Genomic DNA, 26,867 nt, shown 5'->3' with positions numbered 1-26,867 from the left:
ACAAAATTTTAAAAATTAGGTGAACTTTTTTGGTTTATTTTTAAATATTATTAATGGACCATGCATGTGTGCTGTAACATACATATGTAGGTCAGGAGACAAGTCTGGTGTTGGTTCTCTCCTGCCCTGTGGGATCCACTCATAGGGCCTCATGCAAGAATCTCTGCCTACTGGGCCGTCTTTCTACTCCTGTCGCACTGGCTGAGTCTGCACAGCTGCACCTGGCCTAGACTCAGCCTCATTCATTTAATCATTGATTATTATCCTTAGGGTAATAGGGATCAGCCTGTGTGTTTGTCAACTGTAATCCTGACAGTAGGCAATACCACATTTTTCTGTATTCTTCCTTTGACTGGCCTACACTACCATCCTCCAAAAGTTGCTTTAGTTGGATAATGTGACCTGCTTCACTGTAAAGTATCTGGGAAGTAAGTGTGACATTCTTTGTCTTATCAATCCAAAACGGCTTTGTTCAGGCTTAGATTGTACTTCCTTTTTTTTTCAGACATACAAAAGTAAGGTGAATGCAAATGCAGTGATACCTACAAAGAAAGACCAGCCACCAAGTGATGGGCACATTTCCTCTCCTCTGTATATATCCCACCCTGTAAGCCAGAAAAAGAAAGATGTCTACCGTACTAACCACACTACCTTCATCATTGGAGAAACACCAAGAGGAATCCGCAGGTATGTTTGTCTGTGGCTAGACCTCAGGCTAATTCTCAGAAGAAATACAGTTTCATAATAAAATGTATATTGTATAATCATATCTCGCATCCAAACTTCAGAAAACACGAACTTTTATAATTAAAAAATAAAAGCAAATCCTTTTGAAGCAGGATCTCACTGAGTAGTTCAGACTGGCCTGGACTTTGCTGGTATTATGAATCTACTGCCTTCACTCCTAAATTGTGAGATCACAGAGATGTAGGAATATGGGACAAGCATGGGATTGAAGCAGTCCCCAGGGGTCAGGTGAAGAAATGAGTGAGTCAGTGGGGTCTCCATACACAGCTATTAATGTTACCAAGAATGGTGTCAAGAGATGAACCAGGCACAGCCAGCCCGGTTCTCATGACCTCTGTGGACAGTGGAAACTACTTGCTCTTGCTCACAGTTGGTTCCTGAGCTGCCTGGAAAAGGAGTAACCCAAAGAGCTGGCATGAGGCAGCCCCTTATTCTGCCTGGCAGGCTTGCCTGGCAACAGCGGTTTCTGCAGGGAATGCTTTTTTATTGTTGTCAGTGATTCTTCTAGAAGACTAACTACATTTCCCCAGTCTTTAAAGAAACATGGGTCTGGTCCCTATAATGGTGTCTGTTCAAAAGGAAGCAGGTATAGCAGGGATTTCTTCTTGCTTCCTTCCATTGTTTTCTTACCCAACCCAGAGAGGAAATTTTTCATGCTAGAGAAAGATAAAGAGTAATATTAGAATTCCAGGACACTAATTAGAGTGCCTGGACACTCCACCCCTTCCTGCTGCCATCACAGTCAGTCAGTTGTGGCTGTTCCTTGTAGTAGTTGAGTGATAAACTTCTAGGGCTGTCAGCACATCTAGCCTCAGAAAGCAAGGCAGTGACATGGGGGTGTCAGGTACAGTTCAGATCCTTCCCATGCAGAAAAGCCTTTGAAATATTAGCCATCGTGACTTCTGATAGACATGCTATAGATTCCTAACTTGGTTTTTATTTTCCCTTGTCTTAAAGCTACTCTGATAAAAGTGGTTAGCTTATGTTTCTATTATTCATTGCATTTTCTTAAATTCTTAAAGAAAATCCTATTGAAGTTCCAGAATTAGGAAAATTAGTGGGAAGGCCAAAAATCATTCTGTAAGGGGCAACCATAGGCAATTCATTCAATGGCTCCTTGGGTTAAATAGCATGGCAGCATCACTCCTCCCAGGGGTGACCTGCCCCAGGGTCACAGGTGAGATGAGATTATGTGTTTTCTTAGCACAGCAGAGATAAAGTTACTTTGGCATCTGCTGAGAGATCACCAAGTCTTGGATAAATTAAATATATCACCTAATAGCCCACTGGTTACTAAATCTTTATAAATAAGTACAAATACTTACTGGGTCCTGGAAATGGATTTGGTGATGAGTAGTAGGCAGAACAGTAGCATCCTGTTGCTTTATTTGACATGAGAACAGAACCATTTAAGAACATGCTTGCATTCCAACAAGAACATTGGCAGTTTCCAGGATAGAAATTGAGGTGGGGGCGGGGGGTTATTCGTGGAATGAAATATATTGTTGTAGACTATTGATCAGCTGTAGAACATAGAACAAGACATGAGCTCCAGAAGCCATAGAACACCTCTCAGCCACAAAAGAATGTGGACACTCACCTTAGGCTGTCACTACAACCACAAGAGACTGTTACCTGACCTGGGAGGCAGAGCCAAATGAACAGGAAATCACAAAAGCTGTGGTTAGAATGCTCCTACATTTAAAAACCCTTGTTTTACCCTAAGAATGTTATATGAAGAGAAAATTCAGCCTTTAAAAAACTAACAATGCAGACCCATGATTGCTGGCCAGTTCTGCCTTTTCACCTGTTCTGGTGTGTTCTAGGTCCATGAGAACTAGTTCTTGAATGCTTCTTGCTCATCCTTACCTGACAGGTAGAGGTGACAACAGAGAACCTCTCCCTACCCTGCAAGTACTTAGGTATCCACTGTGAGTGCCAGGAGAGCTGAATTTACCCTTCATCATGAGATTCTACACTGACTGTATTGCTTTGACTCTCTTAGCCAGACGGAACTTCGTGAGGCCCGGGATCGGTCTGTCTTGCTATGGTGTAGTTTGTACAGTGGTGCTTGGACATAACAGGACTCTGAGGAAATTGGTAGACTGTGTAAAGGGAGTGGGGCCTTTAATACGTGCTGCAGTGCTGGTTTTGGTTTTATCTGAAGACAAATCTACAGATACTGAGCTCTTACGACTTAAAGCCCAAACACGGCATCAGCAAAAAATACACTCCCTCTTATTTATGGTGGGGTGGGGTAAGACAGGGTCTGATGGTGCCCAGACTGCCTCAATATACCATAGAGCTGAGGATGATTGAGAATCAATCCTTCTGCCTTCGCATTCAGAATGTTGGAATCATAAGCGTGTTGTTCTATCAAGCCTGGCTCAAAACTGAGACTGTAGAAGTAGCATCATGCTAGTTCTCTTTTCTCTCATCCTAGAGAGATGTGACTCTGGGGATCTCGTGCTCTTCCCATGACCGTACGTAGTCCTGTAGGTCCTTCTGCCAGTGCTCTCACACTGGACTTCAGTGTGTTTAGGGAATAGGTTCAATTCAGACTCCAAATCCTTCCCTGTGAAAAGCAGCAGTCTGTGGCTTAAGGAACGTAAATAATTTTCTACCTCCACTTTACCAAACCCACTTATGGGTGTGCATATTGAAGTGTCTGTTAGTGTCTTACTCAAGGATGCAATCCACTTCTTCAAATAACATCTTACTCTTTCTGCTTATTTGCTTCCTTTGGTTCTGAGACAGGGTCACCCTACATAACCCACCCTACCTCAACCTTTCCATCCTCTTGCCACTTGAGGACTAGGCTTGCTGTTGTGCACCACCATGCTTAGAAAGTAGTACCTGGCGTCCAGGATTAGCTGTCTGCACTAAAGGTGAACAGTGGGGAAAAAGAACCACACTTATAGAGGTTTTTTTTTTTGTTTGTTTTTGTTTTTGTTTTTTAAGCTCAACAAAACTTCATGAAATTCTATACTGTGAAAGGGAAGGGGAAATTTAATTTTTCTAGAATTTTCCATTTATCAAAGCCAATCTTTAACAATGTAATTCTATGGGACTTGAGTGCTATATAGATTCTCAAAAAAATAGATTGTATAAATGATGATTCTCACGTTAGCCATAAATTGGCTAACTAGAGGAGTAGCCTGCTGAGCTCTCATAATTCCCAGGAAATATATAATAGTATAAATCAGAGTTACCTAAAAAGCTGATGATTTAATGAGCTAAAAGATGGTTTCTGGTAGCATTGGGGAAGAGGCATGTTCTCCTAGTTAAGCTGATGTTCCAGAGGGATGAGGCGCATTGCTTTAACCTTTGTGTTTCCTGTCACTGCTAAGGAGCACATTATCATTCTTAACTCCATCACAGTGAGTGTGGGCACATGGACCACAAAGCCTGTGCCTGTGTAGACGCCAGAGGACAACTTTGTGGAGTTGACCGTCTTTCCACCATTACATAGGCTCCAGGGACTGAATGCAGCTTGTCACTTGTACCTTTTGAGCCATCTCAACAGCTTCCTGTTAAACTCTTTAAAAATAAAATGTAAATGTATTATTAAAAAATGACCACTGGCTTAATCTGACTTATCTTTAGAAAGCAGTTTGAAGAAATGGCCTCTTTCTACAAGCTCTCTGTAAAGGAGTTTGCTGAACAAGTTACTAGCGCCACATCTGAAGAGCAACAGAGAATGCTCAGGGACTTTTACAGTCTTCAGCACCCGGAGGTAAAGGAGTTCTTCATGGATTCTGCTTCAGAGTTGATGAAATCTGTCCATGAGAAAGAAGAGAGGGTGAGGAACAAATCTAAAGGAAAAGAATCTCTTTTAAAAGAAAGGCCCTCAAATGATAGTACTTTATCATGTAATGATTCCACCAACAAAATGTCTCAAGTTTACAACCAAAAAATATGTGAAGGAAAATCAGTCAGATTTCAGAATCATGGTTCCCATAAAGAAGACACATTTTCTAGTGGTGCAGAGATTAAGAAATCACCTGTCAACTTTACTCAGGAGATTTACAGTGAGAGAAACAACCACACACCCAAGGATAGCATGACACTCTTCTGTCCAGACAGCAAGTCTGAAGCCCTAGAGACAGAGCTAGAAGGTTCCTCAGGACATCAGTGGGACCTCACAGGAGCAGGCAGTTCAAGGAACAGACCATGTTTCAAGCTGAGAAACAAAAGAGTAGAAAACCCAGTGTCAGAAAGCACTCCTACAGAAGGCTTACTTGGTGACACCTCTATTCTTAACGACCTCTTTAAAAGCCATGGGGAAGGTCCCACACAGCTGCCAAAGAACGGTCCTTCAGGACCTGTGGCAAAAGCAAAGCAGAGACCAAAAGATTTCTGGGACATCTTGAATGAGCAGAATGATGACAGTCTCAGCAAACTCACTGACTTGGCAGTGATAGAAACACTGTGTACCAAAGCACCCCGCACCACAGCCTCCAAAAGGAAAGAGGAGCTGGAAGCTTCCCTTTGGAAAGCAAACGAGAAGTTTTTGTGGAAGACATTTAGCTCAGATGTTGATGATGAAAGCATAAGCAGTAGGGAGAGAGAGTAGGGCGTGGACGTGCCATTAGATTAGATACCAGTGAGCTGCTGGCCCTGGCTGTGTATGTTCGTGTGTGGGGCACGCAGAACAGTTGTCTGCAAACTTGTGTATTAACATTGCTTTAGCGTCATTTTATCAGCTTAGCATGTTATCATGGGTTGTCTTTTCCTAATATCTGTTTTAATCATCAGCACCCAGTTTATGCACTGCTGGGGGTCAAACCCAGGACTTCATGCATACCAGCAAGCACTCTGGACAACTGAGCTACATCTCCTGCCCCAGATTTGATCTTCCAAACAAATGCAATTGTATCATTATAACTTGTCATAATTTAACTATTATTAACTGGGAGTCTTCCGTCCTCTGTAAATCCAAGGCCTTACATGAGTAACTTGCTCTGTGCATGCCCATTCATTATGTGAAAGATAACAGAATTGAACCAGAGCAGCACACAGCCTTCCACTTTTAAACTCCAGAATGTCCCAAAGTCAAGTGGCAGCCACTGCACTCTCCTCATTGGCATTGAGAACTTACTGTTTTTCCTTCTTCCTTGGAATTATGTTCTATTGCTATAAAATTATTTTAGATAAAAGCTGTAATTAAGACTCAATAATTAGGACTCAATATATGGTATTTGTTAAAAATGCTGATTTTTATAACTACTCAGTGTTTGTGTGCTATGGTGTTAAAGAAATGGGATGATTTCTATCTTTGGCCAGGATAGCAATACCTGAACTTTTCACATTACTGTGATTTAGTAAATATAAATAAAGATATATAGCCTACCTTTGTATTTCTTAAGTAAATGTAAATGAATAAACATTTGATCTTAATTTAAACTTCTTTCATTGAATTTAATATATGTGGTTTACACACTCTGAAATGTGCTCAATTAGATTATTTAGTACCTTTTCTCAGCTTCTCTGGTCTGTGATAGGTACAGTGACAGGTATAGTCGTGTAGGTGACAGATATAGATAGGTAAAGGCAAGGAGGTCCTTCTGTAAAGTGTCTGAATAGCTCCTGGCATTGAGACTGACTGGCACTTGAAATGTCAGTCTGGTACCTGCCCACATTCAGCTGAGCTTGCAGGAAGGAACTGTCTACTCAGAAAACAGTAGGCTCTCCTGATCGAGCGCGCGCTCTCTCTCTCTCTCTCTCTCTCTCTCTCTCTCTGCCTCTCTCTCTCTCTCTCTCTCTCTCTGCCTCTCTCTCTCTCTCTGCCTCCCTCCCTCCCCCTCCCTTTCTCTCTTCTTCCTCCCTCTCATCATTCACTCCCTCCCCCACCTCCTCTCTCTCTCTCTCTCTCTCTCTCTCTCTCTCTCTCTCTCTCTCTCACATGTGTGCACACACACTGGAGTATTTTATTACTTCCTTTGTCCTGTTACTATAAGAACCTCTTGAGTCTGTGTTCCAGGGCCATGGTCACTCACACTTTGCTGCAGGAGCATATTGGAGAGGGGGAGCTGTGCTTGCACTGGCAGAAATCAGTGCCCCCTCCCCAACCCCTGTGAGGCACTGCCACTATGGAAACAAGAAGAAATGGGCTTCCAAGAGCTTTCCAGTCTTTGGAGGCCTCCAAGCCCACTCCACTCCCCAGGGAGCAGAGGGGCCTTATAGGAGGGGAGCAAGCTTAGTCAAACTAAGAACAGTTAACAGATTAACCTCTTGGGCATTTGGGGGTACACCCAGCTTGTGGGGTAAATCAAAACCAGCCCAGGGATAGGTTTGCCACTCAGTAGTCTGCTGACCTTCGAGGCTGGGCAAGGTGGAACTCCTGGGCTTTTCATTTTCCGCCTGCAACAAGATGGATCTCAGCCAACTGAGCTTGGCCGTACCCTGCAGACAAACTGCAGACACTGTGAGCCCCAAATGAGGATTTCTGTGTACTTCCGGTGGCTGGCAACGCCCGGAAAGGAACCACAAAGCCTGAGCTGGGGCCTAGTGCTCTCCCTGCCCCCCTGGCAGGACAGAGAATCTGCCCTAAAAGAGAAGAAAGGCTAATGGAATTATGCTCTGGCAGTAGCTACGGAAAACTCCTGAGCTCAAGCCAGTGGGGGGCGCGTTATCTGCCACCAGCCACAAGCCAGGCGGCTTCCCGCGTCCCTCACAGCGTGAAGCTGTGGGTGGTCCAGCTTTTGTTGTGCAGGAGCTCAAAGGGCCTAAGCCCTGAAGCAGGGATCCGGTGGAGTCCCTATAGCATCCTAACAGGAGGGTGGGGAGGGTCGCCTAGTGCCGGTGGTCGGTCGCCAAGCAGGTATATGGACAGTCAATAGGTCGGAGCAGGTGGGGACCCCCGCGGGGCACAGCTTGGCACAGTTGACTGGGCGAGTGGACCTCAGGCTTAGAATCCTGAATCCTGAATCCTGAATCCTGGAGGCGCGGGTTTCTGCTGTCTAAATCACTTTCAACTGATCCCCAACGCTCAGTCTTGGGAAGCTGCCAGGCGAAGGCGCCCCCCTTCCCGCAAGCACCTAGACAGAGATGCAGAGCAGAGCTAGGAAGGAAGTGGGAAACTGGCAGGGTGGAACTCCTGGCCGGTTCCAGGCGCAGTGTTAGCGAGGGCCCTGGGGACTTAGCCAGGCAAGCCTCGCAAACACACAGCAGGCTGGCCCAGGAGGAAATCCGACTTAGCACCTTGGCGAACTCCACCTAAGATTCCCCAGCCAGTTGCCCCGGGAAGCGGGCCCCCCACGTCCAGAAGCACTCCCCAAGCCGGTGCACGCCTTGCCCTTGCTCTTGTTGGACCTGCTGGCTGGGCCTTCAATCCTTGGCCACACACCCTCTAGGACAGGCCTTGCGGTTGCCTTCCCTGCCCTCCCACCTTCATGCTTCCCTCAAAGCCAGAGCCTTCTGCCAAGCCTCCATTCCCAACCTGTTATCACGTCCTGGAGAGAATGTCTCTGAAATATTTCCTGAATCCCACTGCCAAGAGCCTGAGTTTCTGTCCCTCCACCTCCCATCTGGATGCCTGCAGACTTCTCCCTGGGTTCCCAGGCTTCTGCCTCCTCCCTCTCTAATCCATTTTCCACACTGCATCCCCAAAGCCTGTTGAAACATAGGGACCTCCGCTGTAGTAAACCTCTCATTTCCTCTGTTAGGGAGGGTAAAGGGGATTGGGCTGGGGAATAACTGCATCAGTTCTCATTTATTGAGCATTTACTTTGCCATTTGTTTAACATTTCAAGTGCTTTTTACGTTTAGTCTGCCCTGGAGCTCTCCTGGGCAGGTGTTATCTGTTTTATTGAGGAAGAAACCACACAGCCCTCCCTACATTGGCAATAACTGCTCCAACTCTGTTTCTCTTCTACCTGAGAGTTTCCCAGAAGCACCACTGTCCTGAGTGGAAGGCCCTGCAGCAGTAGCTGTTCTTGGGAGCAGATGAACACCAGGGCTAGTTAGTAAGTAGGCCAGGCCATTAAGTCAGACTAGCACAGACCAACACAACCACCTCACCCCCATCCTTCCACCCCTACCCTCACCCCCCAAATTTGGCTTCTCAACACTGGAGTGTTCCTCCCTCCCCTGGTCATTACATTGTTCTTGACTAGCCCTATACAGGAGATACCCCAAGACAGACTGAGGCACTCTTCTGTCCCTCCTTCCAACACAAGCTATTTAGAACCCTCAAACACACCCCCAACCCCCATGCTTTTGCAACCTGCCTGCCAATCTCTGGCCTTGTCCTTTGCTTGTAAATGAGTCCTGGTTCCCATTGTTCTGGGAGGAGTGGGATTCCAGTCTTTAATTTGTGGCTGGGAAATCTGGAATCAACAGTGGGCCTTTTCCAGTCCCCCTCCCCCGCAAAAAAAATGCTATCACTGGGTTCCTAGCCCTACTTTTCCACCTAGGAGTTAACAAAGACTCTCTCTATACCTTGCTTGAGCCTCACTCTGCTCACTTTGCTCTCCCGTGGCCTGCAGCAGAGACTCAGGGATAGCAGTGAGTAGGAGACCTTGTCTTGGTAGCCAATGTGTGCCTCAGCTTCTGTGCACCTACCTAGTGCATGTAATATTTAGTGCTTGAGTTTGTATCTCCTGGCATATTGGCAGCTTTCCAATATAATTTTTAATTCCTTTTGTTGCATAGATCCATAATAGGACAAAGATTTGGTTTCTTTCAGGGGACAAGTCCTATCATCCTGTTGTTCCTCACCAGCTTCTGGTAGTTTTAAATTTTTATTTATTTACTTATTTTGAGAAGATCTCGGGCACCCTAGCTGGCCCCATCATCATTAGAGGACTGATGTCGTCATGCCTAGTTAATCAACAGGACCTCTTAGGCATGGGCCACATGATTATAAGCCTGTTTCCTAGCAACTGTATTTTCAGTGCCTTCTGTACTAAACCTCAGATATATACCAAAAAATATGGTGCTGTTTCAGAATGGAGCACTGAGCACCACCCCATTTCTGGCCCTGTTACCTTTTTCTACTTGCCTAACTTTTAGTCCCAAGAGGGGACTAGAAAGGCACTGGTGGGAACTAGCTGCCTTGGATCTAAGCAATACTGGGAGGAGAGGCAGGCCAGTAGTCTTGATGGGAAAAGAGAACTCAACTTTGAAAGCTACAAGGTTGCAGGATACCTGGTTACAGTTCTGTTCAGGGAAAGAGCCTACAGGGCTGTGTGCCTTGGAAAGAGAGAGTTGCTAAAAGGTCTGCGATCTAACAGGTCTATGGATTTTCCTGTCCGTTGATATTATATATCAGCATATGCCTGTGGCAAATGGTTTGACTCTCAGGCCCACTTAGTAGCTTGACCTTAGTCCCTTGGCTGATCTCTGGATGCCTCATATTCTGGGTCTGGGGAGGATGTCGTCATCATCGAGTCAGCAACTACTCCTCCTCCTCCCCCTCCCTCTCCCTCCTCCTCCCCCTCCCTCTCCCTCCTCCTCCTCCTCCTCTTCCTCCTCCTCCTCCCCCTCCCTCTCCCTCCTCCTCCTCCCCCTCCCTCTCCCTCCTCCTCCTCCCCCTTCCTTCTTCTTCCTCCTCCTCTTCCTCCTCCTCCTTCCCCTTCCCTCTTCCTCCTCCTCCTCCTCCTCCTCCTCCTCCTCCTCCTCCTCCTCCTCCTCCTCCTCCTCCAATCCTTAACTTCTGACCCAGTTAGTGACAGCAGAATCTGCTGGTATATTCATTCTTCTCCCCAAGGACTCATCTCAGGAAGCCAGTCAGTCCTTGGGCTTTCTCTGCTTAAGTATCTTTCAATCTGCCCCCTGTCTGTCTACGTTCTACCTCTATCACTGTCCGCTGCAGATCTTCCCTTTGTTAGGCTTCCTAGAGAAATCTATTCTTTTGGAGTTTTTCCTCCCCTTTAAAATTTTTTTTATCTATTCTTTGGTAATCTCACACATGAATATGATGTATTTAGGTCACAACTTCCGCCCCACCCCCGGACTCTTCCTATAGCTTCTTCTTCCCTACTGCAGTAGAAATCTATTATTTCTAAAATGTGTTGCAAATGTCACGAGTTAGTCACTGGTGTTACTACAGCTTGAGATGGGGCTTGATAGAGCAGAGAACATCAGGCCTGAGGTCTGCAGCACTCTCAAGCAGTGTTGCCCTATTTCCAAAGGCTGGCTTAATTTCTCTATACTAAAACATTTGAAGTCCTCTTTTGTAGCTACCTGGGTTAGATAGGGTCTGGTGAAGCATAGATTGGACCCTAACCCTGTGTAGTTGAAGATGGCCTTGAATTAATACCACACCCGATTTAGAACTTACTGGGCATGGAACCCAGGGCTTCATGCAAGCTATGCAAGTACCTTACCAACTGACCTAAACTCTTAGTCACCCTACTCTTTGGTTGATCATTAGAACTAACCTTGATATCAACAAGTAGCAGGGCTAGTTGGACACCCAACAATGATTCTTGTTCCTGGAGCAGAGGTGGACTGAGACAAGACTCAAAGCATGAGACTCTAGGAAAAGATACATTCCAAGGCAGGAGAGAGAGTATAGCAGCTCCTGGCTTTTATATCACACATCAGCTCATTTGCACAGCATGGGCCTCTCTGTGCACACTCTGTACACTCTGTGTAGAATATAGTCATACGTACAGACCTCATGCCGCGCATGTCTGACTAGCATCTTAAACGTCCTGCTAGGTATGTGTGCTTTAGTTTGGTGGCAGAGGCTGAGAGAATGCAAGGGGCTTCTGGCCTTCATCTCCGACAACTTTTATTTTTCCTTTCTGCAGTTACTGTGGAATAAGCCTTCTTTCTGATTTCGTTCTCCAGCCCACTCTCTCCCCTTAACTCCTTCTGTCTAACCTTTAAAGATCCATAGGAGGAGATATGGAGATAAAGTGTGGAACAGAGACTGAAGGAATGGCCATTCAGAGCCTGCCCCACCTGGGGATCCATCCCATATACAGACAGCCACCAAACCCAGACAATATTGATGAAGCTAAGAAGGGCATGCTGACAGGAGCCTGATATAGCTGTCTCCTGAGAGACTCAGCCAGAGCATGACAAATACAGAGGCGAATGCTAGCAGCAAACCATTGAACTGAGAATTGGGTCCCCATTAGAGGAGTTAGAGAAAGGTTTGAGGAGCTGAAGAGGCTTGCAACCCCATAAGAACAACAATACCAACCAACCAGAGCTCCCAGGGACTAAATCTCCATCCAAAGAGTACACATGGACAGTCCCATGGCTCCAGCTGCATATGTAGCAGAGGATAGCCTTGTTGGGCACCAATGGGAGGAGAAGCCCTTGGTCCTACCAAGGCTGAACCCCCACCAGTGTAGGGGAGTCAGGGTGGGGAGGCAGGAAGGGGTGGGTGGTTGGGGAGGGGAAGAAGGGGATGTGGGGATGGGATAGAGAAAGGGATAACACTTGAAATGTAAATTTAAAAAAATCCAGTTAAAAATAGATAAATAAATAAATAAAAGTGAAAATATCCCCCCAAAAAAAGATTTATTTATTTATTTGTATATGTATGAATGTTTGGCCACACGTCTGTGTGTCCTTGCAGAGACTAGGGGAAAGGGTCCAGTCCCCTTGAGCTAGAGTCACAGATGATTGTTAACTGTCATGTGTATGATAGAAGTGGAACCCAGGTCATCTTGCAAAAGCAGCCAGTTCTCTAGACGATTGAGTCATCTTTCCATCCCTACTCCTGCCTAACTTTTCTTTGTACCCACTGCCCCTGTTCTTCCCTTAAAACCATGATGCTCTCAACTTGAGATCAACTTTCAGCTTGCACCTCAAAGAGGGAGCACACAGGCACACAGTGTCTATTCGTCTGTACCTGGCTTATCTCACTTAGCATAGCTCCTCTCGGCCGATCCACATTGTCATGGGGTGTGTTTGAGGTGAGTGAGAGACACGTACTAATTGCCCAGATTTAATGGTTACAGAGCATCCCTTTTGTCCGTTCATTTGCACAGTTACAAGTCAGTTTTTAGACCAAGTGCAGCCCGTCTCACCTAACTCATGCTGCCCCTGAAGAAAATGTCAGTTGAGATTTTATTAGGATGATTTTATTCTTCAGTAAATATACAATTTTCCTACGTTGAGGTTTTGTTTGCATTGATATTTCTATCAGTAAAATTTGGTAGGAATAACATTTTTAAAAATATTACTACAGTTGTAGATATGAGAGGACAGCTTTCAGGAGTTCCTCTGAGAGGTGGCAGTCCTGTGGTTAAGAATCTATTGGGAAGGGCTGGAGAGGTGGCTCAGTGGTTAAGAGCACTGATTGCTCTTCTAGAGGTTCTGAGTTCAAATCCCAGCAACCACATGGTGGCTCACAAACATCTGTAATGGGATCTGATGCCCTCTTCTGGTGTGTCCTACAGCAACAGTGCACTCATATAACTAAAATAAATAAATCTTTTTTTTTTTAAAGGAATCTATTGGGAAAGCCTGGTTTGGTGGTAAAACACGTTTAATCCCAGCACTTGGGAGGCAGAAGTAGGCAGATCTCTGTGAGGTCAAGGCCAGCCTGATCTACGTAGCCAGTTCCTGGCAGCCAGAGCTACGTAGTGAGACCCTGTCCAAATAAAAGCAGTCTAGTAGAGAAGACAGGTTTCAGCAGAGGGGCCACATGGGAACACACCACAGCAAAGAAACTCAGGTACAGTACTCTGCAGTAAGTCACCATGGCCAAGGAGTAGCCACTGAAAGCAATTGGAAGTAAGTAAACCACAGGGTCTCCCTGGTCCTGGAACCTGGCACAGAACACAGCCCTCCAGGCAGTTTGTGCTGGTTTGCTGAAGCAGCTTAGGGAGTTCAAGAAACAAATGAGCGTCAGAAGTTACCTGTAGTGGGGGTGGCTCCAGGGGAAGTGGCAACAACTGTGTGGAGCAAGCTCCTCCCTTCCCTTCCACCTGCTCAGCCAACAGCTCCCAGGGCCCAGTTGGCAAAGTCTCTGCCCAGGAGCAAGTCTGGGTTGGGTGCCAACTGCACAGTATGGAGCACAAGGTGAAACCTCCATAACTGGCATAGGAGAGACATGGAGGAGAAGGGGGAATGTGTTGTGTAAGGGCCAGCCTGTGGGCTAGCTGCTCTGGCTCTTCTGTGCACAGGAGTACGCTCACCAGCAGCAGCTGCTGGTGAGCCTCAGCTGACTCCATGACACATGCAGCTGTGCTTTCACTTGCTGTCAGCACACACAGCACACATCATACACCAGGTGCACACATGCTATTTGCCTTTCACCATACCTGCCGTACACCACACACACCACACCAAGTACACACACCATACACCAGGTACACACAGCACACACCAAGTACACACACCATACACCAGATACACACACCACACACCAAGGATACACACCACACCATACACCAAGTACATATACCACATACTGGGTACACATACCATACACCAGGTACACACACCACACACCAAGTATACATACCATACACCGGGTACACACACCATACACCAAGTACATATACCACACACTGGGTACACACGTACTATACACCCTCAACCATGTTGTATACACAGCACAGCTGCCACACACAGCCTACACAAGTGTAGGGAGCCTAGGAAGCCTTGAGTGTATGGGTGTGTATTGTTGCCCGGTACAGCCATGCCAAGGACCCGATGTATCAGACCAATGGGAATGGCAGATCCTTCCCCGTTCAGGTCAGGCTTGCAATAGGTAAAACCTTCCTTTGCTCTGAGTGTTAAAAAAAACTAACAACTGCAGGTTAAGCAGTTGGGATGAGCACAGCCTGACACTGATGACTACAGAGACCGCCCCTCCCCCAAGGCTGGCTGACTCTTCCCCCTGTGCTATATATAATAAGCACACTGAGGTTTTGGGTTATTGTGGTAGTTGGTGCAACTCCATCAGAGCACACAGAGCCCACCCAATCCTACCTTTTCTGTAACTGTGTCTGTTCTTTCTCTAATCCCTTGCCACCTGTGATGGCCAACCTGCCTACTTCTGGAATTAACTAAAACCCAAACAGCTGAGCACGCCTCGTGCGAATTTAAATCATTGATCTTTGAAGTGGGAAGACCCCACCCACCTTTAACCGGAATGCCGGCTTCTGCTGGCCAACAGAAAATTGCTAAGATGGATAATTTCAAGGGCATACTTCATATCCTGTAAAACCAGGAAGAATGTGTCCCTGCATACAGACGTGTGACAGCACTGCTGCCTGCTGGGTTTCGCTAGCAGCTGTCTGCTCGTTTGGGTTTTTGGTGGTTTGTTTGCTTGTTTGCGTGTCGTGGATGTATAATGTGTCTGCAGTGGTAATTTTACTGAGCTATTACAGAGCAGGCCAGAGACAGTTTTATGGATTCTGGGGATGAGGTGTGCTATATAATTCTTTCATTAGGACACTGGACACTCTAGCCAATGGTTTAAAAATAAAGAGAACACACACAGACAAAGGCGAATGAAACTTCTCTGTCTCAGTAACATCTCATTGCATCAAATGGAGTGCGGCTTTGTTCTGCTCCCAGATCACAGCTGAAATTAAAGCGAACAAACAACAACAAAAAAAATAAAAATAAAAAATAAAAACCGACTGCCTTGGAAGTGAGATGTCGGAGGCCTCCTGTAACTAAGGCCATCAACCCCTTGTTCCAGATTTGTGTTCCAAAGTGTGTCCAGTTTGTGAGCATTTAGGAACCTTCTACTCTTTTCTGTAAATGTTTTTCTAGTAAAGAGTCTGGAGAGGTCATCAGAAACAATTATCCCCATTGCAGAGATTGTCCGAAAAGCTACCCAAAGGAAGGGTCTGATTTCAGGATCAACAGAAACAGGCCACACCCTGACCCCCATCCCAACCCTCACCCCTACCCTGACCCCCACCCTGGACTCTCACCCCAAACCACCCCCATCCTAATTCTCATCCCCATCCTGACCCTCACCCCTACCCCAATCCCTATCCATCCCATCCTGACCCTCACCCTTACCCCAACCCCACCCCATCCCCACCCTGACCTTCATCCCCCAACCTCCACCCCAAGTCCCACCCCTACCCTGCCCTGCATTCACTCTAGTTGTCTTAGCCCACTTCAAGTACTTTTGTCTCAACTTTGGAAACACTTGCACCACCATTTCTGCCCCTCAGAGAGAATTCACCACTGATCACGTTTGTTTGTTTCACAGATTTTATAATGTTGCGAGTTGGAGGCCTTATAGGAACTGCCCACTTCAGTGTTAACCAGTTCCTACAGACAGACAGCATATTGCCTCCGAGTGTCTTACGCAGACAAGAGTCTAGAGCACCCACTTCATCACTGCATGGTGCTCACATTTCCCCTACCCTAAACACCAGGTTCTGAACAATTAGGGACCACAGTGTAGGCCAGAGCTTTCTGCATCATTAACTGGAAGCCTGCTGAGCTGTGGTATCCATTCCTTCCCAGGAAATCGTAGTTACGTTTGTAGAAATCTAATTTGTGTGTATGTTACGTGCATGCATGTGTGGTACATGTTTGTGTGTGTGTGCACACGCATGCACATCCAGAGACTTGTCACCCAGTGTCCTTTATCATTCTCTGCCTTGTTTCCTTCAGAGTCTATCACTCACAGTGATCCCCCTGGACCCTCTGTCTCTGCCCTCCCAAGCACTGGAGTTGTAGGCACAAGGCCACACTTGGCTTTTTACATGGGTGTTGAGGGTTCAAACTCAGGTCCTCATGCTTGCATAGCTACATCCCCAGCTCCCACACAGTAAAGGTTTTCAGTCATGCTCTCTGCTTCCCTTGTACTTCCTGGCTGGCTCTGATCCTTTTTCATGACTCTGCATGGAATGTGGCCCTGTTTCTAGGGATCTGCGAATGCAGACTTTTTCATTTGCACAGTGAGTATGAGCACCTGTGTGTGTGAGGGCGAGCATGTTGTTACATTTGCTATTTGCTTATCTATCTATCTATCTACCTATCTATCTATCTATCTATCTATCTATCTATCTATCTATCTATCTATCTATTTATTTGGGAATGGAGGAGGTAACACCTTGGGTGTTACTCCTCAGGTGCTTACCACCTTTTGGGTTGAGACAGGATTTCTCACCAGCCTGGATATTCGCCAACTATGCTAGACTGGCTACCTCCCTAGTGAGCTTCCAGGGATCTGTCTGTCTCTGCCTTCCACTGCCCACTGCTGGGATTTACAAATGTACATTTACCAGATGTACATAAGAAGATGGTGCAAGCCATCTCCTTAACCACCTCCTTTTCCTTATATGTAATGTAGCCTAGGCTGGCCTTAATCTCCCTGTGTGGCCGAAGATGGCCTTGAAGTTCTGATCTCCTGTCTCCGCCTCCTGAGTGTTGGGATTACAGGCCTGCACCACCATGCATGGTTTCTGTGGTGTTACAGATGGAGCCATGGCTTCAGGCTAAGTAAACATTCTATCAACTGATCTATGGCTCCAGCCCTGGGCACAGTTTTAAATACCAGAGACAGAACAGTGATCACTCAAACAAGGCCCCTGAGCTCACAGAGTTGACGGAGACCATTCACAAGCAAAGGGACAGATACGGCATGTCCAGATAGAGTTACGTAGTCTGAGTGCTCTAGACTGAGGGAGGAAGGATTGCTGTCCACACACCAAGGCACCCAGAGGTGTGTGCTGAGTGCCTGGCAGCTTCCAGAGGAAGCAAAATGTTTTATCTGCTGTTGATGCTCAGCCAGGATAAATGCTGTCTCTTTTCCAATAAGCAAATGAGGGCTTGAATCCAGGAGAAAATAATTTCCCAGCATCAACATCAGCCTTCCCCAATCAAGTGGCTTTCCAAATGCTATAAAGCCAAGGCGCCCAGGCTCAAGGATCCAAGAGATGGGCAGGCCTCATGCCAGACCCCAAGGCCTGGCCCAGCTTGTTTGAGTGTTCACAATTTGTTTGTAAATAAACAGTCACTGTGAAGATATCCGGACCCTTTTGCTTGCATATTCTCTGGAGACCCTACTACCTACCAGAAAAGGAAGGCTGACCACCTTAAGTCAAGTCTCAAGTCTCTCTCTCCCTCTCATCTCTCTTTCCCAGTTTTTACTTCCTCCTTCTCTACAGGGTCTCATGTATCCTAGACTGTCCTAGAACTCACTATGACCTTCGCTATGACCTTGGTCTTCCTGAGTAGTGGGATTTACAGGCCTGTATCACACCATGCCAGGGGCTGAGGATAAAACCAGGATTTTGTCCATGTTAGACAAACACACAACCAACTGAGCTACATCCCTAACATCCTCCCTTCCACAAAATTAAATCTTACTATTTGGGGGAACTATTGGAATACATACATTATGAGTAGAAAAGTTGACACCACAGGCTCCTGACCCATGACTGGGAATGTGCACACGCACACGCACACACAGAGGGGAGGGGGAGTCTGGTGGCCAGCACTCTACATAGCTAGCTAGCTTTCCTTGCCAAGGAAAGACCAGGATCCCCAGATCTGCAGATCACCCAGGGAGTGGGAGTTGAGGGCTTATAGGCTTAGGGACTGAGTTGACTATAATAAAAGCTGCTGCTTGTACCATGGGCCTGGCCCCTGTCTGCAGCCTTCTATCTCCTTATAGCTTTGGTGCAAGTGTCAGCCCCTCTTCAGACATCTCCTGTGAACTCTTGGAAGACCTGGTTGTGTCGAGGCTTCTTTATCGTTCCCTGGAATTCTAGGAGTTTATCTCCCACCATTGATCTCCCTGGTAGGTTTGTCTGTGTATTTATACAAACACAGCCCATCTGCTCTGGTAGTTGTCCCCTGGGAGTCTTTGTCTGTCACTCATGTCAGTACTCCAGAGCTAGCCAATACACAGAAAGACTGGTCCTTGCAGCAACTTAAAACCAGCAGGCATCCTCCTGGGAGCTCGTGACTGGCAGAGCCAGAGAGAGCCTCTGTTCTCTCATCTCTGAACATGCTATTGTCTTTCCTTAACTCTGCCATTCAGCTAACAGCCTGGAAATAGCGCCATTCCTCTGTGTAGGACAGAGCTTCAGTTCTCCAGGCTCCCAAACCGACTTAAGGATGTCAACGGAGAATCTTTCTATTTGTCAAGCATGTTCAGTATATGTGTGGTGGTGGGGGCAGGGGGGTAGTGTGTTGTGCTTGTTTATGTGTGTGTTTATATGTGCAAGCAGGCACACATGTGCATATGGGTGTGGAGGTCAGAGGTCAGTGTCAAGTGTCTACTTTTTTTTTTTTTTCTTTTTTTTTTTTTTTCAAGTGTCTACTTTTAATAAGCTCTACCATATTTTTTTTTTTTTTTGAGATAGATCTTTCACTGAACCTACAGTTCACTGTCTGGTCTGGGAGTTCCAGGATGTCTTAACACATTCTGTTACTGGTTAGGTATAGACAGGCACTGACGAATTTCAGATTAAAAACAGATCTTTAATAATGCTGACTGCTACCACAGAGATTCAGTTCTGAATCCCAACTGAAAGAAAAACTGGGAAGCAAAAGGGGATTCCTTTTGTAGTTTCTAGAAGAGGTGAGTATTCTAAGGGAATACCTGTCATTGCTACAGACTTGTGTGTGGTTTGGATGTCTACAGTCTGGGTTGCTACATGCCGGAGGTCAACATCAGCACTGAGGGGTGGGCACAACTCGACCTGGCCACTCTTATCAGACAGAGCTTCTCGAGACCTCAACTCGGACAAACCAGGGCTTGCAACTTTCATGCTGAAAATGTCAAGACTGACTGGCACAGGGAAGCCCAGTTGGAGATTTTATTAAAGGTATTTCAATAGTTGCTGGAGGGAGAGTCATTCTTTTCTGAGGATGTGACAACTGGTAGGTTTTTTTATGCTCCAGTGAATGGCCCCATACCCATACCCATGTGAACAACACTAATTGAACTGGATCTAGTGGATTATTAAAAAAAAAAAGCATGATGTTTGAAAGGGTTGTGGAGGGCAGCTGTGATCCTATGGAGGGGAATTGGAGGGCAGGTGTGATCCTATGGAAGGGAAATGGAGGGCCTGTGCGATCATATGGAGTCTCAGCTAACATTTCTGGAAACACCCTTAAAGGCATTCCAGGGGAGAGTCTTGGGGGTGACTAAATCTAGTAAAGTTTACAAGGAAGATTAGCCATCACATCACTTTTTCCCTTTTAGAGAAACTAGATTATTTTTTCACATAATATATCCTGATTGCTGTTGCCCCTCCTTTTACCCTCCCATTTTCTGACCACATTTCCCCATCCATATCCACCCCATTTCTGTCTCTCATTAGAAAACAAACAGGCTTCTAAGAGCTAACAATAGGATAGAATAAAATGATGCAATATAATAAGATAGAACAAAAACTAACACACCAGAATAGGATAAAACAAACAGAAAAAACGAACCCCCAAAAGGGCCTATGATATAGATACAGAGATCCACTTGTTCACACACTTAGGAATCCTTTTAAAAACTAAACTGGAGGCCATAATTGTATAAAAAGGACTTGTAGAGTAAAATGAGAAAGGATGGATAGGTAGGTAGATAGATAGATAGATAGATAGATAGATAGATAGATAGATAGATAGATACATACATACATACATACATACATACATACATACATAGGTACATAGATGATAGACACATAGATAGATGATAAATACACAGATAGATACATAGATAGATACATACATAGATACATAGAAAGATGATAGATACATAGATATTGATGATAGGTATAGATAGATATTGGTGATAGATAATGGTAGAGATAGATATTTATGATAGACGGATAGAGATAGATAATAGATAGGTAGATAGATAGATAGATAGATAGATAGATAGATAGATAGATAGATAGATGATAGATATTGGTAATAGACATATATAATGTTGATGATAGATATTAATGATAAAAAGGAAAGAAAGAAAGAGAGAAAGAAAGAGAGAAAGGAAGAAAGAGAAATGGGTGATAAATATAAAACTTTAAACAATAACATAAATTTTAAAAGAAGGAAGAGAAAGAGAGAGAAAGGAAGAAAGAGAAAGGAGAAAGGAAGGAAGGAAAGAAAAAATTCCTGCTGTGACATTATGAGACCAGGAACCTCCAAGGATGCCGTTGAGTTTGTTTGCTGTTGGCCATCGACTTAGTCACGCGGTCTACCTTATGAGTAGTTTATTTCCCCAGTGAGACTCCCTTGAAGAAAACTAAGTTTTCTCTGGCAAGTGGTCATCAACTGGACATAGAGCTTCTAGACTGGGGATGGAGGTGTCCATATACTACTCCTCTCAGCTCTAGGACCACCCTCTGGTGCGGACCTATTCAGACTAGTCCATGCAGGCCTTATGCATGGATCACATGCCGTTGATCCTATTGCTTTAGAATAGACTCTTATTTCCGGCATCTGGCTCTAATACTCTTTTTGCCTCCTCTTCCTAAGAGTTCTCTGAGCCTGCAGGGGGGTTGATGGGAACATTCAGTTTATGATTGAATGTCCCAAGGTCTGTCACTCTCTGCATAATATCTGGCTGTGGGTCTCTGTATTTGTTCCCGTCTGTTGAAGGAGGAAGTTTCTCTATTGCTGGCTCAGCAAGACACCGAGCGATGAGTTTACCAGAATGTCACTGGAAGTCATTTTGTCTCTCCATTTTGTCTTGTTATGTTTCATTTTAGAACATTAGTATTTAGTTTTACCACAGGCCCCTCGTCTATCTAGTCTCAGGTTCTTGGTCATCCAAGCAGTGTCAGCTATGGGTTCCGTCTTGTGGAATGGGTCTCAGGTCAAGTCAGATATTTGTCAGTTACTCACACGTGCTTTGTGCCACCACTGCTCTAGCACATTTTGTAGGCAGAACACCATAGATCAAAGGATTTGTGGCTGGATTAGTGTTTCTGCTTCTCCTTTGGTAGCATGCATAGTGCCTTCCTGTAGCATAGAAGCTAGAACATAATGGTGAATGCTCTATGTAGGCACCAGTTCAGCTTCTCTATGTTTAGTGAGTTTCATGGGTGTTACCTTCATTGATGGGGACTCGCTGTCAGTTAGAGGAGAGCAACCCACAGTCTTGGGAACAGTCTGGGTTGTTTGGAGGTCCCCATAGGACCCTTATGGCCAACAACTCAATTAGAGTATGAATGTGGGTTTGAAGATACTGACGTGGGTGCTTAGAAGCTGTATCATAGCAGGCTGTGTGAGAAACAGGAGGACACATTTTGCGTCTCTCCCAAATATCATCTGTAACAAGTAACAGTGACTTCACAAGCTACATCTGTCTCACGGGTTGCAGTTTGCCAGCCAATTCCGAGTCCCCCCGAGAGCCTTCAAGGAAAGCAGGTTCTTCCATTCCAACCTTCATTACTGATGTTAGATCTGAAACCACACATTATATATACATTTTATGTCTCTAGATAAATAGCTAGGTTACAGGAGGCTACAGAGGGCCAAGGAGGTCACAGCAGAGTTCGAGTGGCTTGTGGGAAGGCTGAAATGGAAGGCTGGTTAAAACGAAGACCTAAGGTAGTGCTAAGAGTTTAATAAACCGGGTGCTGGTTGCATAGTCATGGCAGGTGACAACTCTAGCTGAGTGTTCTGTCCTAAAAAGTCCAGTCACCTCTTTGATGTGTACCTGTTACCTGGAACGAAAGCATTCCTGGGGGTGGGAGTTGGGGGAGACTGGTTACGACTCAGAAAGGAAACAGCCTGAGTGTCAGGAAGGTCCTCATCAAGCTGACATATGCAATGAGGACTTCCAGAGAGACTTTCTGACCAGTCTAGCCGCCTATACAGTCATGCTAAGAGCTCCACAAAGCCCACCTCAGCTTTTGTAAACTGTCACTCGGGCTGTGGTGGGTTTTTCAATGATGCATGGCTTTGAGTCATTAATGCTTCTGTGAATAACCCTAATTAAGCAGTAGCACCCTGGAGGGCTGGGGCAGGGTACTGCAGAAGATGGCATATGCTTCGAATCAGTATCCAATACACGGTACTGTTTCTTCTATATCCTGCATTCACAGATCCAGAAGTTAAGGGATGGAAATGGGAATGGTTCTACTCACTACTGCCCCTAGAAGCCCACTAGGGAAGTTTTTGCTTTCCGTTCCCATGACCTTAAGTTCAGCTTGCCTAGAAATTCTTGGTCCCAGAGGTGGGAGCACTCCTGCCTGGTGACAACTAACCCTAACTAAAAGCTCAGATTGAGACTATCAGGGGACATTGGATCCATTCTCCACAGGGGATTTAAGAAGATTATGTCTGGAGTCCAGGAGACCCTTTAGGTTGACTCTTGATGCTACCATGTCCTGTGATTAAAGTCAGTGGGAAACTACCACAACAAAGTGATAAAGGCATAGACCCTTCAGAAATGAAAGTGTGAGTCACTCCTCCAGGGGAAAAAAACTAAGACCTGCTGAGGTGCTTGCCGAAGGTAGAAGAAATACAGGACGTAGAGCCGAGGAAGGTGGCTTTTAAATACTAAGGCCACGTGACTAGTTGCAGAAATGAGGATTATAATTGGCACGAGTGCCTCTGTCATATTTTGCTAAGAGAGCGTTTGTGAGTATATAGACATAATTGGAAATGGTGTTCTCCCTCCCTCTTTCTTCATCATATAATGTAACACTGATCAAGATAATATTGATGGCTAGTATCGCATTCAAGTTATGGGGCACTGAGAGACTCAAGAGAGATGGGCACCTATTCTAAAACACGTATGCATCTTCAGTTGTATGTGGGATAGTTATAACATATTGGGCAAAATTATGACCTGGTCGTTGTTGTCATTTGGAAGTCAAGAAAACCATGAGGAGATATGATTGTGTGTCAAGTTGACAGGGGAGGACTCGTGACGGCTGATGCTAGTTGTCATCCAGAGTCAACTAAAACCTAAGCTGCTAGGCACTGGGGCAAGGGATTTTATTCTCTTCTCTTCTTCTCTTTTCTTTCATTACTCTATTTACTTAGTCACTTTCCATCCTGATTGATCTCAGTGAGGGATTTTCTTAATCGGATTATTCTGAAGCAGGAAGACACACCCTAGAGCTGAGCCAAACTTCCTTGTGGCTGCCCATATGAAAGGACTGTGGAAGAAGGAATCTTTGGTTTTTCTCCCGCTTGCCCTCACTCTGAGTGTTGAGCCAATCTATCCTGGTGCTGAGGCATTCTTTCGGTGGTACTGGAACCTACTTCTTTGGGATTTCAAGGTACACTGAAGACCCCAGCTCTCCAGGGATACAACGCCAGATTGTGAGTGCCGGTGCTGAGCTATCCAGGCTCATAGAGCAACTACTGGATTCTTGGCATCCCTAGACAGCCTTTGTGGGACTACCCCTACTGAATGCTGTAAGGCATTCTAATAAACCCTTTAAAAACATCATACACATTCATCCCATCACTTCTGTTCCTCCAGAGAATCTCACTAATGCAAACACCCTTGCCAGCTTCTGTAGCGTGTAGTTTAAAAAAAAAAAAAGGAACCGCCCTAAATCGGGCTAGGCACTGGCATCGGTGGTCTCACCCATCCCAACAGCCGGCCCCAAGCATCTGTCTTACCCTGGTTCCTGCAGCCAGCCTGCTGCCAAGCTGCTCCAGTCAAAAACTTCTCCCAAGCTAGCTCTCTCCCTGCTTGCTAAGCTGACCGAACCAGTCTTTCCTGAATGCCTGGGGCTGTCATTCAGCAACCTGTGCTGGGCTGAAGCACTGGACCTGTTAGTAGCATTTGCTCCTTCTTCTAAGGCAGGGTCACAATCATCTTCCTAACCTGTTCCCCCATCCCCACACTATTTATTTCTCAGGTACCTCCTGGCTCTGACTTCAGCCAAGCAAGCTATTCTTACCAGACATCCTTCTCTCACCGTCCTCCACTTTCTGGGTATTGCTCTTTCCCCCAGGCTGAAGGCTCCACCACTGTGTGCCATCTGGAGTCACTACTCTCTTGACCTGCCTAGTGGGATAAACTTAGATAAGTCTATCCCGGGAAGCTACGCTGTTTCTGGATGGACTCAGTTCTCACAGGAGCCTGAACTCCAAGTCCAGCCATGTCCAAAGCAGGATAGGGCAGGGCTCAGGACCTTGTGTCAAGCACTAGACCCCGCTAGAGAACTGGACATTCACCCCGAAGCCCTAGGATCATTCATTCTACTTCATAGAACTCACTAAGGTTCCATCAGATCACAGGATTTTGAAAGGACAATAGTGACTGTCTTGTCACCCTTGTCCTTTTACACACACACACACACACACACACACACACACACACACACACACGAGGAGCAAGCACCTCTGCAAAGCAGGAAACCCTCCAAACCAGGTCGTCGTGCCCTCGGACCTCAGCTTCAGCCCTCTGCCCCTCCGTTGTTTAATGTTGAGACAAGTCAACTTGAAGCTGGATAATAAATGAATTCCAGCTTGAGTCTTGGCAGGATTTGTTTTGCTTGAGGGAAGTTGTTTATGCTAACGGGTCCCCCCTCTGCATAGTTAGATTTATATTAAACAGAGTCTTGTCCATCATCTGGATACTGCTGTAAACAAGATAATCTTTGTCTACCAGGAATGAGCCTGATGCCAATAACTTTAAATAAACACAAGCACCAGTTTTGTATTTACATTGTCTGAGGTAACCGCTGGCAAGAGCTGTTAATGGCGCCATCGGCCTTTCTCTGGCTAAGGTAGTGTCGCCTTTCGGGCTGACCTTGCTCATACCGGACTAGCTATGTGGGGGCTAAGTGTGGGGAATCTCCTACTTAGCATATGGGTGCTACAACCAGGCCTGCATTCTTCTGTGTGGTTTTGGCATTTTAAAATTCCACTTAAATATCATGACCTCTTTTTGTGCTGGTGAAATGGGGCATGGATTGTTGTGGGGAAGGGCGGCAGTTATTAGACACAGGAAATCAAATCTTGAACTTGAGCTGTGAATGCCTCCAAGGGCCAAGCTTATGGGTACAAGTGGGCTCCAAGGTTTATATTATTAATGAGGCCATGACTCAGCTCTGTGGAAAGGATCCGTATGCTGATTTACATTCCAGTTGGAGGATAAATGAAATTTTGCAGAGGTCTGGGTATCTGTGCAACTCTGGATCAACAGAGAAGCCACAAGTCACCAACTGCTCTTGATGCAGTGAGAACTGATCTCTGTGAAAGAATGAAGACAAAGCCTTTCTTCTTTCCTCCCTGGCCTGTCTTCCTTGCAAAGAAAGTAAGAACTAGCTAGTGTAAAATTCACACTCTACTACTAGAGTAGTCTACTGGAATGTTGTTTTGTGACAGGTTGGAGGCAGGTAACCAGGCTGTCTTTGAAAGCCTGCTTTTGTCTCCTGAGTGATGGGATTTCACCACCTTGCCTGGCTTAAAATGTCTTCTGTCGATAGCCCAGGCTTTTAGTACTTGGTGTTAAGAAACAAGTGTCTTTTTCATTTGTTTGATTTCAGAGTTTTTCACAGGTCTAGTGTAGTCCAGGTGGGCCTCAAACTCTCTGTGTAGCCGAGGATGACCTTGAACTCCTGGATCCCCCCACTTTCATCTCCCCAGTGCCGGGATTACAGATGCACCCCTTTAATTTCTAGCTTAAAGAACTTAACAAGCTACTTGTAGTAGAATCAAGATAATGGTGGTAGGAGATGCAATAGGAAGCGGTGCCCAAGTATTCCATGAGGAAAGTCTTTCTGGGTCCTGTTGGAAGCTGGTAGGGGTACGAACTGTTTCCAAGTCTGAAACTAAGATAAACAAAAAGCACCCCAACCAAATAGACAAAACTAAAACCAAACTAACAAAAAGCCCAACCTACTTCATAACTACCATTTGTGGTATGTTGAGTTACCATTTATAGTATGTTGAGTTAATTTTTTTATGTTAAAGAAACAAGCTATTGAATGAACTATTGGGCTGAGCATGGACTGACTGTATGTGGGATCCACATGGAGGCTACACACTCTAGAACCAGGCTGTGTAGGGATAAGCTTGTGTGTCTCTAAGTCACCTCAGGCAAGAATTTAATCCACAGGAGATCCAGTTTTCTTACTCTGTAATAAGAGTAATTCTTGAACAGTTGGGACTCACTTAACAATGGGGATGCATTCTGGGAGCCACTCCAACTGGGTGATTTTGTTTACTTACCTTCTGGAGTATATGTACACAAAACTAAATGGTGTAAGAAATTCACTAAACTTGCCTTCTATACACACACACAC

General features: G+C 45.5%; 1 protein-coding gene across 11 annotated transcripts in view; it reads left to right on the top strand.

Moving 5' to 3' along the window:
- Positions 1 to 26,867, top strand: part of Ercc6l2 (ERCC excision repair 6 like 2) — a 267,327-nt gene that overhangs the window by 94,916 nt on the left and 145,544 nt on the right. For 7 of the 11 annotated variants that reach the window (XR_010058894.1, XR_010058892.1, XR_010058893.1 and 4 more), the window contains one exon: positions 506 to 687. Coding sequence is in view for 7 of the 11 variants with exons in the window: in XM_039096261.2 (XP_038952189.1) it covers positions 506 to 687 (182 nt within the window). In the remaining 4 variants the exon portion in view is untranslated. Of the gene's footprint in view, positions 1 to 505; positions 688 to 4,353; positions 6,154 to 26,867 lie in introns of those variants that run through there. The other 4 variants (XM_039096259.2, NM_001400699.1, XM_063276549.1 and 1 more) reach the window with 1 other exon arrangement.

This window comes from Rattus norvegicus, chromosome 17 (assembly GCF_036323735.1).
Source record: "Rattus norvegicus strain BN/NHsdMcwi chromosome 17, GRCr8, whole genome shotgun sequence".
NCBI classification, from domain to species: Eukaryota; Metazoa; Chordata; class Mammalia; order Rodentia; family Muridae; genus Rattus; species Rattus norvegicus.
The sequence above is the reverse complement of the archived record's forward strand: the minus strand, read 5'-3'. Positions and strand labels throughout refer to the sequence as shown.